The 13,492-nt window shown below is 44.9% G+C and overlaps 1 protein-coding gene across 2 annotated transcripts in view; it reads left to right on the top strand.

Moving 5' to 3' along the window:
- Positions 1–5,441, top strand: part of RASL10B (RAS like family 10 member B) — a 98,118-nt gene extending 92,677 nt beyond the window's left edge. For both annotated transcript variants that reach the window (XM_066592293.1, XM_066592301.1), the window contains exon 5: positions 4,232–5,441. In XM_066592293.1, coding sequence (XP_066448390.1) covers positions 4,232–4,502 — 271 coding nt within the window. In that variant the 3' untranslated portion in view covers positions 4,503–5,441. The remainder of the gene's footprint in view (positions 1–4,231) is intronic.
- The last annotated feature ends 8,051 nt before the right edge of the window (positions 5,442–13,492 follow it).

The raw sequence follows: 13,492 nt of genomic DNA, 5'->3' as shown, positions 1-13,492 counted from the left end.
TCCACAAGCGATTCCCCCCCTCATGGGATTGAAATCGTGCATGCTGCGATTTGCCATGGTGAGCCCATCTATAAAGCTGCCTGTTCACGGCCTTGACGGAATATCGCTGGCTATATTCCACCGTAGGGGAGGAGGGGTGAACACTGACAGGTCTCCGCAATGAGCCTATCTAATAGATATGCCGCAATTTCAATCCCGCAAGCGGAGAATCGCTATGGTTCTCCGCTCATGTACGCCGAGCTGCGCTTCCCATAGTTAGCCTATGGAAAGACTGTCATGTGAGGTCCGCTGGCAGTTTATCACCGCGGATCTTGTAATGACAAAACCTCCCCTGTGGACAGGCAGCCTAAGATAGGCTTATTGCAGAGACCTGTCAGTGCTCACTCCTCCTCCCCCGTGGCAGAATATAGTTCGCAATATTCCGGCACGGCCTTGGACAGGCAGCCTTACTCTGCGATGTTTGATCTTACCCTCCAAGACACATGGTAGGCGGAAGGCACAGATTGCAGGTGAGACATATTATAACAGGGCTTCTTTAACAAGGACTCTAAGCTTCCCCAAAGCCCCATTACAGTACTGCTTTGTGCTATAGATCCGATTTTTACTTTACATGGCGTTGATAATCTTATTCTATATTAGCGGACTGTCATTTAGGGTTCTTTATAGTTACACATTTCACATCTTTGCTTCAGTAGTACATAACATCAACTCCTGAAAATGGACGCAGGCATTTTAAATTAATACAAATTAAGTGGTTAATTAAGTATCTTACTGAGAAGCTGGCCAGATGGTGATCATACAATATTAGGCCGGGTTCCCAAACTGCATTTATCACATGCATGCAGAATTCTGCCCAACTGAAGTAGCCAATAGCCATCAACCTTGGCCACTGGCTCCAACAGATATGCGGGGTCTTGAACACATGTGGGGAACCCAGCCTTATATACTGATCAGTGGTGGTGTCTACCATTATTATTCTACATATATTTAAGTGTGTTTATGCATTGTGGCAACATGAAAGTGGAGCTTCATACTTTGTCCTTTGCTCATGCCTAAGAGTATAACAAAGCAACAAGTACAAGCAGCCATGTTGCTGGCTGCATACATATTAGCAATACCATAAGAAGAATCTATTTATCATTTTGTCATATTAAATAAAGAATTTTGCATGTTGAGACCCAGTTTGGAGACCCCACCACTTATATACATTCACTCCTGTCCTTCCATCAACTGTGTGTGTGTGTGTGTGTGTGTGTATATGTATGTGTGTGTATGTGTATATGTATATATATATGTGTGTGTGTGTGTGTGTGTGTGTATGTGTATGTATATATATATATATATATATATATATATATATATATATATATATATAATATATAGATAGTGTATGTATATATAATATACTGTATAGGCACATCTCACTGTAGAGCGGCACCTAGTTCTACCCTAATAAAGTGACAATTGTAATGATCAGCTCTCGCCAATATAAAGTGATGAACATAGCGGTCAAAGTAGGCCGAATTACCACCTAATGACAGGAGGTACCAAAAAGTAAATATGGGGATATTTGCTCCCAGGTATTCCAGTGATGTTGGGCAGGGGAGTAACTAAAGGCTCAGGGGCTGGGGTGCAAAAGTTCAGTTTGGGGGCCCCCATTCACACCTGTACCTGTACCCATACCTAAACCAAGCTGCATACAGCTGCAAAACGAATTTATATACATAATGTACCCCCTTGGCATAAGCTTTCCAAACATGACTAATTTCCCAGAAAACATGAAAATTTCTTTGTAGTCCATAAGGCTAATTTCACACGGATGAGTGTGATATTGGGCCATGAATCACGGCCTGATATCGCGCTCGCCAAAATGCGAATTCACCACATATGCAAAGCATTTTTGTTTCAAAAACGTCTTGCATCGTTCCGGGGAAGTAGTTTCAATGGAGAAACTTCGCATCTAGCACATGGTACAATGATGCCACCAGCCCCATTGAAATCAATGGAAGATGCGATGCGAGCGTACGTCCAAAGTTAGGGCTGCAGAGACTTCATATCTCCTGTATATAATTATATATGTATAGCTGGTATAAGTTACACATCTCCTGTATATTTTCCAGCAGGATAATGCTCGTCCGCACACATAAGGGGGACACAGCAATGCCTTCACAACATTGCCACACTTCTGTGGCTGCCCAGTCACCAGATTAATATATGGGACCATCGGGGATGCCAACTTCGACAGCCAACGAGTTTGGACGATTCAGAGGCTCAGTAACAGCAAATGTGAAGCGATATGCCGCAGGATGCCAGACGGAATCTGTATGCCTCCATGCCCAACTGTATCACATCTTGTATCCAAGCTAGAGGCAGTACAACAGGGTACTAGATAATCCTAGCCTGCCCATATCACATCTTGTATCCAAGCTAGAGGCAGTACAACAGGGTACTAGATAATCCTAGCCTGCCCATATCACATCTTGTATCCAAGCTAGAGGCAATACAACAACAGACCCAGGGACAGGAGCAGGATGATGACATCATAATCAGGCTACCCTCCCCCTCCTCCTTCTCCCAGAACAGGCGGCTGGCAGTGCGACGGGCCAGTAATGCACTCAATGTACATTCTGTATATGGCAGGAGGGCCTCTGGTCTCTCTCAGCGCTGAAGCCAGGTCACAATTGTGACCCCTGACGGTACACCTATGATGAGAGGCTGGCAGTGCGACAGGCCGGTAATGCACTTATTGTGCATTCTGTATACATACAGGTGGTCCCCGACTTGCGAACAGGTTCCGTTCCGGGAGCCCGTTCGCAAGTCCGTTTTGTTCGCAAGTCGAACAAATGGTATGGAGCGGGTGGATCCCGCTCCATACAACGTCGGTTGCCGGCTGTTCTTACAGCGGGCACCCGGCGGCAGCAGTTCCGACGAGCCGCGCCGCCTGTCAGAACTGTTAACACTTTAAATACCGCTCTGACAGCGGTATTTAGAGTGTTAACAGTTCCGCCGAGCGGCGCGGCTCGTCGGAACTGCTGCCGCCGGGTGCCCGCTGCACCCGACGTTCAGGGGGCCCGTACAGCGTCCCACGATGAGATCGCGGGACGCTGTGCGGTTGCTAGGCAGCCGGGGACCTCCTGAAAGGCCCCAGGGCTGTCTATGCAGAGTGACCATCAAGCGCACGGCTTGATAGGCGCTCTGCATAGACAGCCCTAGGGCCTTTCAGAAGGCCCCCGGCTGCCTAGCAACCGCGATCTGACCGGACAGGCTTCTATCAGGCTTGATAGAAGTTTGTCCGGTCCCTGCACAGCATGATGTAATGCCATAGCATTACATCATACTGTGCAGGACAGATAGTTCGTATCTAGCGAAATTCGTAAGTCGAATGTTCGCAAGTCGGGGACTATCTGTATTTGGTATTATGCATGAGAGGCTGGCAGTGCGACAGGCCGGTAATGCACTTAATGTGCATTCTGTACACATATTTGATATTATGCATGGGAGTATGAGAAGATTTGTATAAATGTGTTTTGGCAAGTTTATTACATTGAATTTGAAAAAAAAACAATGAATGAAAGTGGCAGGTGGTGCCAAGAGTACACAAACAAGAAGTGCCTGCCCAACTCCCTCGTAGCAGTCTGTGGATCTACACAGCCGTATGAAGCTTTTTTTTTTTTTTTTTTTTTAATAGGTTCCAATTAGTTCAACTCTTATATGGGGACGACTATTGAGTCTTAAAATGAAAATGAGTAGGTTTAGGTCAGTGTTTCCCAACTCCAGTCCTCACGGACCACCAACAGGTCATGTTTTCAGGATTTCCTCAGTGATGCACAGGTGATGTAATTATGGTCGGTGCCTCAGACACTCCTACAGGGGTTCTTACTATAGAATATCCTGAAAACATGACCTGTTGGTGGTCCCTGAGGACTCGAGTTGGGGACCCCTGGTTTAGGTGATTTGGTTCACTTTTAAGAACAACTGCTGTATTGCTATGATTTTTTTTCATTACTGTATCCAGTAGAGCATTGACTAGTATAGAATATAAGCCATTACGCACATTTCTGTAATCCTTGTTCAATTTTTAGTACCGGTCCTCTGCTTTAGGCTCATTAACAAATTATACTTTGAATTTTTTTGCTCCCTAAACTTAACTATGAATTTATTCTGAAATGCATCAACTTTAGTCGAAATTCTACCCATTTTCACACCGGTTCTTTTTTTTTTTCCCCTACAGAGTGATCGGTACATCTGAAACACCAATTATCATTGTTGGGAATAAGCGTGATTTGCAACGAGGCCGTGTTATCCCACGTTGGAATGTGTCCCATCTAGTGAAGAAGACTTGGAAATGTGGCTACATTGAATGCTCTGCCAAGTATAACTGGCACATACTGCTACTTTTCAGTGAACTACTTAAAAGTGTTGGCTGTGCAAGATGCAAGCATGTACATGCCGCAATACGCTTTCAAGGGGCACTACGCCGTAACCGGTGCTCTATCATGTGATGGCACAGCATTTACTTTTCATGGAATTACAGTAATAAGTGGTACAGGGTCATTGCTTCTGGGATTAAGTATGGACATGGAACATTTGCCCAACAAAATGACTTTGACTCCCTTCGCAGTGATGAAGACTTCCCACATTCTAAGCATTAATGTGATGTCATAGCATAGCAATCCCTTGCTTGTTTTCAGTGGGAAATGGGGATAATGACCTCTGCTGTGATTACCCAAATACCCGTTTTTAACCCTTTTGAGAATGAGATTAATAGTGGCATAATTCTTGTTTAGTTCTTCAGTTGACACTAGAAAACAGATGACCTTAGATGGAATGATCTGTGCTTGAATTCCTAATTGCTACCTTAAATTTAGAGAATCTCCGCTTAACTTCTGCTCTGGGCTCTTTGTCCTAATTTGTAAAGTTTCCAATATTGACTTCAAAGAAGTGGAGCCACTTGTAGCTAAATATTAAACCTCAGGCAGATAGGCCCTCATTCGTGGGTCTCTGTAATATCTCTGGCTACCTGTGCTGTTGTTTTGATCTCACTCTTCCATTTCTTCTTACAGGGTACAGTACATATCATGGTACAACAGTCGCTAAAATGACCCCATAGATGTCTCCAAGATGTCATGATTGGTTATAAGTTTTGCACTTTCCATCACATTTCTCATTTTATTGTTAATACATAGGCACATTGTTCATGGAAACCATCAACATTACCAAGTTAACTTTTATTCCAGTAGATGACCCTATTGTTATTGTATTTGTTATGGTCTTGTCTTTGCCAGAAGATCATGTAGAACATTGCTATGAGATGTTTTACAGTTCATTCTGGCAGCAGAGGGCTCATTTGTGGTGAACTTAATTGTATTTTGTTTCCTTTTCTTATGGTCACCTATAAAAATATATATATATATGTATAATAATTTGTATCAGCACAACAAAATAAAGCCACCTTTCAGAAATAGGCCTTGTAATTGACCTACAATGGCCTTGGTGATAGCAGTGAGTGCAATTCCTAGTGTTTTATGGAATGTATTGGTCTTGTATATCCTTTGTTTAACGTACCCGTGTCTAACATTTCAGCTCTTACATTCCAATTTTGCACATCGCGGATGGTTCAAGAATACATGTTATAATTACTCAGCTGTGATCCTGAGATGTACAAAACTAGCTCCACCTCTTCTGTTTCAGGTACATGGGGTGATTATCGCCCAAATTTTTGCTGTAAACACTGAATTTGAGCGATATAGTCCCCTGTACATGTGACTGCCAACGAGGCATTGAGCAAGAAATTGCTCACTTGTCGGAGTCTCTTGGCTTTCAGCAGTCATCCAGTAGAAGGTTTCACTCACATGAGCGTTGGTTTAGCGCAGCATAGGTGCACGGAAAAAATCACGCCTATACTGCACTAAAAAGCACATGAATGGGCAGCTGCTCCAGGAGGAGAGAGAGAAGCGACCCTGCAGGGCTTTGGGATTTCCCCATAGCAGAGAGAGAGACGCTCTGGGGGATAGAGAGAGGGGTGGGGTGATAGGGCTACTCTCAGAGATTCCCCATAGCAAATATAGATGGAGCGGGGATAGAAGGTGAATCCCTCTAGCTCCACCCCCTCCTTCCATGCCCTTGGGTCAAGGCCCCCCCTTCTCTCTCCCCACTATAGAGAAATTCCTTGGGGAGAGAGATGGAGGGAACCCCCTACTGTCCCCCGCTGTTGGGGAATTGCCCAGCAGCAGGTCTGAAGGAATACCTCGCTGCTTACAGCAGGATATTTAAAACGTGCTGCCCAGAAGCACTTTTTTAAATGTCCCGTTGTAAATTCCTGTTAGTCCCTGCAGGGATTAAGGGAACCTTCGGGGAGATGAACAGAACCCTCGGGGCCTCTCCTCATCCCCACGGGGACTAACAGTAGTTTACAGTAGGACATTTAAAATGTCCTTCTGGGCAGCAGGCTTTAAATGTCCTGCTGTAAGCAGCTGGGAATTCCCTTGGTCGGCATAAATCTTCTTTTCCTACAAAGGAGTTTCCATAGACTCCTGCTCCCATAGGAGTCAATGGAAACTCCTGCGCAGCTCGCACCAAAGATTGAACAGGTCTTATCTTTTCTTACAGCATGGATCATCTGTGAACGCTTCTATAGGAAACCATTGGTTCTTATAGAAGCGCTCTTTTCATGTGCCTCTAATGCACAAAAACAGCGCTCGTGTGAACGAGACCCAAAGGTACTTTTACTCCAAATATCTTCATCCTCTCGGTATTAATAGTGACTCAATCGCCTATCAGTGTGTTCACATATTAATATGTCTTCATTGTGATTGCTAGTCTGCTAATTGTTCTGCAGAACGTAAGGTTTCTATCAGCCTCCAGGTGTATGAAGTGCTGTAGAGTCTTAATCACAGTCCGTGCTTTTGCAAATCAAATAAATTGTAAAATTGAAAGCTTGATTAAGGATGATCTCGGCACTTCAGAAGCAGAGCCAAGATATTGTGGTGCCCTGTTAGGCAGAAAAATCTGTGATGTTAAATACTCTTAGAAAAAAAAGATAAAAGTATTTTTGAGATGATAATTTATTTTCTGGTTAGCTAAAAAAGATATTTGCAAGCTTTTGAGGAGGCTACTTTAGGCCTTTCATCAGGCTGGTATGACCAAATATTTTAGAAGAAACACACATACAATATACTGTATATACACAAAAGAGCAGAAGCGTGGTGTGATTAATGCACATTTTAAAAAGGCAGGTAACAAATGGAGCTCTGAACGCATTCAAACAATGATGAACCAGAATCTTGGAACTCAGGGTGCGTTCACACGAGCGCATAAACGGCGCGTTTTTGCGCCCAATCGTATATACGTGACCATCTGAGGCATTGGTTTCGAATGTATTCGTTCGCATGGGCGATTTTACGGCGCGTAAAAACGGCAACCCGAAAAAAACGGAACATACGCGACCGAAATACGCGCCAACGCATATTCGATGGCCGAAAAGATAGTTTGCAAAGTAGGAACAAACGATAATACGCTTTCTAGCTCTGGTCATGATCGCCGAAAAACGTTCTTTCCGGCGATTATACGCTGCGGACGTGCGAACGTAAATACGCCTACGCTCGTGTGAATGCACCCTCAGGTTTGGGAATAAGATGGTCAATGATGCAGCTTTAGTGACCTCTCCTTTGTCTCCTACCGTGCTCTCTATTCTTAGTGGCATTATTCTCTTCAGGACTATCTACATAAGATGCAATTTAATGTACTGTTTAGTGTAATGCTATATTTAAAAAAGTTTTTACAAGAATTAAAATTTTGCCTCATTTTTTCTATTTATAATCCCATTAGACTATGGATACAGTTTGAATTACAACGTTCACATGAAGAATTTCTGCAGCATTTCTGCATCCAAGACACCATTGGTGCAGATTTTGATTCGAAAGCAGCAGTATATCTGTAGGCAAATGCAGTGCAAAGAATTGGGAGATGAGCATTATAAGCGCACTCCTTCACTCTATACCCCGATGCCTCTAGTAAGTGCCACTGGATGGGCCATACCACTTTTGCATCAGTGGCGCTGTACTCACTGGGGCCACTGTGTGAGAGGCTGCTCTGATAGTGTGAAGAAATGGGTAGTGCGGGGAGCTTTTTATTTGCTGAAATCAGCAGTAGATAACCAGCTACGGTCGAGTAAATCTGCACCAGTGCAGTGGTTTTTGACTGTTCTGGATATAGAATTTGCCACAGAACTTTCCATGACAGAAATTCCACAGCATTTCCGCCCCGTTTGAACATACCCTAATAGGGGAGCACACTGTTTCCATAAAATAGCATGTTCGAGCAAGGGTGAGATTCAAATTTTTAACAGGTTTCTTACTTGAGTGATTAAAGTACATGTCTGAAGTGCCCACACCATAGCATGCCAAAGAAAACGTATACCTAAACTAATAATCAAATAAAATTGTTACAATTTTAGTCTTTAATGTTAGAAAAAATGTAATAACAAATATAGCACCAGAAACCTACTTGTAACGTAACTACCCTACCAGAAACAAGCTCAATACATAACTAGAGCACCAGAAAAAAAGTCATAGCATAAATACAACATCAGCATTAAACTTATAATGTGAATACCGCACTGGAACCAAGCTCCCAACCTAAATATGGTATCAAAACCAAGAGTAATAGAGAACATGCATCAAACTCTGTACAGAGACCAATTACAAAATCAGTTAGCCTTGCTCCGTGAAAGACTGTCCTGAAAAAAGCCATTACTTGAAAGAGAAACTTAAGAAAACACATTTGAAATTTGCCAAACAGCATGAAAGAGAATCCCCAACACATGGAAGAAGAAGCTCTGATTAGATGAGATTAAGACTGGATGTTTGGTCTTTATGGGAAACGCCATAAGTGGTGCAAACTCAACTCTTCCCATCACATCAAGAACACCATTCCCACAGTGAACCATGGTGAGGACACCATCATGCTGTGGGGCTGCTTTTCATCTGCAAGTACTGGAAGACTGCTCAGGATTGAAATAAAGATGGATGGCAGACAGAAACAGAAAGAGAATTGCCCTGTATTTACTATCAGACATTCAAGACTAGTATGGAGGTTTACCTTTTCAGCAGGACAATGCCCCTAAACATACTACTAAGACTACACTGGGAGGGTCCAAGGGGAAAGCTTTAAATGTCTTAGAATAGTCTAATCAAAGTCCAGGCCTCAATCCAATTGGCAATCTGTGGCATGACATGAAGACTGCTGTATACCAAATGACCTATCTAAATTGAAGAAATTGGGTCTGTTTTGCCTAGAAGAATGGGTAAAATTCCAATGCCTAGATTTATTATTCTACAGACCTACCTCAAGAGACTTGTATTTGTAAATGCAGCTAACAGTGGTTCCACAAAGTATTGACTTTCAGGTAATGAATATTTATGGGCATTAAAGCATTTTGCATCTTCGAAGTGGTAGGCTTGTGTAAAACAAACTCCCAAAAAACACTAAGGGTACAGGGGAATACTTTCATAAGGTATTGTAAGTTTGAGTCATGTAGCATGAACCATATGAAACTACACCTACCGGTATAACCCTAACTATGGTAAAGATATGCTAGTTGTTTCACAAACAAGAAGTTACCACCCATCTACACATTGTCAACCACACAGTTACTACTGTACTTACCAAACACTGAAGCAGAATAAGACAGAATAATACAGTAGGGTACAGGTGACGTGAATTTAGATGTTCTCTTACTTTTCTCCATCTTGCCCAGACCATCATAATGATTTCTGCCTGCAACCTTTCTCTGTTTAGGTTTGCTCATCCACACTTGAAGACTTTCTTGGTTCCCTGGGTGGGCAAGTTCTATGTGAAACGGCTATCATCTGTCCACAACAGCCACAAAAGTGATCGTGGCATCTAAGAATATCGCTACACAGTATGACTTTCAGGTGCATAACCACCTGGTTTCACAGGAGCATTAGTTGTGAATGGCGACAGAGCAGCTGGGCATTGTTCACAGCAAACAGGAGTTGCTTAAGTTTCAGTGCCTCCTGTTTACATGACTTGATAGACGCTCGTTTGCTAGTTCTGCTAAAAACCAAGCGACTCCAACAGTTGAGCGATTTCTCGCTCATTGCCCTGTTAGCCAGGTGTACATGGGACAATTATTGCCCGAATATGCTGTTTCCAGCAAGCATTCGTGATGATAATCGCCCCGCGTAAAGTTACCTTTAGAGTATCTTTACATGGGACGACTGTCGGGTGCATAAGTTGTTTGATCTACATTGAAAAAAACAACTAAGCTGTATGAAAAACAGGAATCAATGGTCTCTGATACAGTGGTAAAATACAACCTGTAGCAATACAAGCCTGGAGCACGTGTATTGCCTATTAAAGCTTCAATAGGGGAATGTAATGAATGCAGTCCAAGTGATCTATAAATGCCTGTCCTCTGGTCATTTAATCCTTGACACGTATTCAAAGTATCCAAATTGCAGACTAAAATCCGCCATAATCACATGCAGAAATGTGAACCACACGTGCTCAAACTAAATATTGTTTAGATCATATAAAGTAAGGGATAAGGGGTAAAGATGAGCGAACACCAAAATGCTCGGGTGTTCGTTATTCGAAACGAACTTCCCGCGATGTTCGAGGGTTCGTTTCGAATAACGAACCCCATTGAAGTCAATGGGCGACCGGAGCATTTTTGTATTTCGCCGATGCTCGCTAAGGTTTTCATGTGTGAAAATCTGGGCAATTCAAGAAAGTGATGGGAACGACACAGCAACGGATAGGGCAGGCGAGGGGCTACATGTTGGGCTGCATCTCAAGTTCACAGGTCCCACTATTAAACCACAATACCGGCAAGAGTGGGCCCCCTCCCAACAACTTTTACTTCTGAAAAGCCCTCATTAGCAATGCATACCTTAGCTAAGCACCACACTACCTCCAACAAAGCACAATCACTGCCTGCATGACACTCCGCTGCCACTTCTCCTGGGTTACATGCTGACCAACCCCCCCGCACGACCCAGTGTCCACAGCGCACACCAAGTTGTCCCTGCGCAGCCTTCAGCTGCCCTCATGCCACGCCACACTCATGTCTATTTATAAGTGCGTCTGCCATGAGGAGGAACCGCAGGCACACACTGCAGAGGGTTGGCACGGCTAGGCAGCGACCCTCTTTAAAAGGGGCGGGGCGATAGCCTACAATGCTGTACAGAAGCAATGAGAAATATAATCCTGTGCCACCGCCATCAGGAGCTGCACACGTGGGCATAGCAATGGGGAACCTATGTGCCACACACTATTCATTCTGTCAAGGTGTCTGCATGCCCCAGTCAGACCGGGCTTTTTAATTCATAGACACAGGCAGGTACAACCCCCTATTGTGAAGTCCCTGTGGACCGACAGCATGGGTGGCTCCCTGGAACCCACCGGCGGTACATAAAAATATCCCATTGCATTGCCCAACACAGCTGAGGTAGTAATGTCGTGCTTAATGCAGGTGGGCTTCGGCCCACACTGCATGCCCCAGTCAGACTGGGGTTCTTTACAAGTGGAAACAGATGCATTTACAACTCCCTGTGGACCAACAGCATGGGTGGGTGCCAGGAAGCCACCGGCGGTACATAAAAATATCCCATTGCATTGCCCAACACAGCTGAGGTAGTAATGTCGTGCTTAATGCAGGTGGGCTTCGGCCCACACTGCATGCCCCAGTCTGACTGGGGTTCTTTAGATGTGCTTTCAGATGCATTTATAATTCTCTGTGGACCCACAGCATGGGTGGGTGCCAGGAAGCCACCGGCGGTACATAAAAATATCCCATTGCATTGCCCAACACAGCTGAGGTAGTAATGTCGTGCTTAATGCAGGTGGGCTTCGGCCCACACTGCATGCCCCAGTCAGACTGGGGTTCTTTACAAGTGGACACATGTAGGTTACACTCCGTGTGCACCTACAGCATGGGTGGCTCCCTGGAACCCACCGGCGGTACATAAAAATATCCCATTGCATTGCCCAACACAGCTGAGGTAACGTCAGCTGTAATGCAGGTGGGCTAAAAATTAATTTGATTACACTGTAGGCGAGGGCCCACAAAAATTGCTGTATCAACAGTACTAATGTACATCCAAAAAATTGGCCATGGCCAGCCAAGAGGGCAGGTGAAACCCATTAATCGCTTTGGTTAATGTGGCTTAAGTGGTAACTAGGCCTGGAGGCAGCCCAGTTTAACGAAAAATTGGTTCAAGTTAAAGTTCCAACGCTTTTAAGCGCATTGAAACTTTTAAAAATTGTTCAGAAAAATTATTTGAGTGAGCCTTGTGGCCCTAAGAAAAATTGCCCGTTCAGCGTGATTACGTGAGGTTTCAGGAGGAGGAGCAGGAGGAGGAGGAGGAATATTAGACACAGATTGATGAAGCAGAAATGTCCCCATTTTGGATGGTGAGAGAGAACGTAGCTTCCATCCGCGGGTGCAGCCTACGTATTGCTTACGTATCCTTGCTGTCCGCTGGTGGAGAAGAGAAGTCTGGGGAAATCCAGGCTTTGTTCATCTTGATGAGTGTTAGCCTGTCGGCACTGTCGGTTGACAAGCGGGTACGCTTATCTGTGATGATTCCCCCAGCCGCACTAAACACCCTTTCCGACAAGACGCTAGCCGCAGGACAAGCAAGCACCTCCAGGGCATACAGCGCTAGTTCAGGCCACGTGTCCAGCTTCGACACCCAGTAGTTGTAGGTGGCAGAGGCGTCACGGAGGACGGTCGTGCGATCGGCTACGTACTCCCTCACCATCCTTTTACGGTTCTGAATAATAGGCGGATCGCAGCACACGTATCACCTGTCAATGTACAGGGAAGATTTTCCTCTCCAGATGGTGCCCGCTCACAGTGGTCCCGGATCCTGGACCGTGTATACAATAGCAGAAAAATACATTTAGCAGAGGCGTCACGGAGGACGGTCGTGCGATCGGCTACGTACTCCCTCACCATCCTTTTACAGTGCTCCCGCCGACTCAGCCTTGACTGGGGAGCAGTGGCACAGTCTTGGTGGGGAGCCATAAAGCTGTCCAGGCCCTTACGACTGTTGCACTGCCTGGGATGTACATGCTGCTCGATCTCCGCACCTCCCCTGCTACCTTGCCCTCAGTACTGCGCCTTCTGCCACTAGCGCTGTCGGCTGGGAATTTTACCATCAGCTTGTCCGCAAGGGTCCTGTGGTATAGCAACACTCTCGAACCCCTTTCCTCTTCGGGAATGAGAGTGGGCAGGTTCTCCTTATAGCGTGGGTCGAGCAGTGTGTACACCCAGTAATCCGTTGTGGCCAGAATGCGTGCAACGCGAGGGTCACGAGAAAGGCATCCTAACATGAAGTCAGCCATGTGTGCCAGGGTACCTGTACGCAACACATGGCTGTCTTCACTAGGAAGATCACTTGCAGGATCCTCCTCCTCCTCCTCCTCCTCCTCCTCAGGCCATACACGCTGAAAGGATGACAGG

The sequence above is a fragment of the Eleutherodactylus coqui genome, chromosome 1, assembly GCF_035609145.1.
Source record: "Eleutherodactylus coqui strain aEleCoq1 chromosome 1, aEleCoq1.hap1, whole genome shotgun sequence".
NCBI classification, from domain to species: domain Eukaryota; kingdom Metazoa; phylum Chordata; class Amphibia; order Anura; family Eleutherodactylidae; genus Eleutherodactylus; species Eleutherodactylus coqui.
The sequence above is the reverse complement of the archived record's forward strand: the minus strand, read 5'-3'. Positions and strand labels throughout refer to the sequence as shown.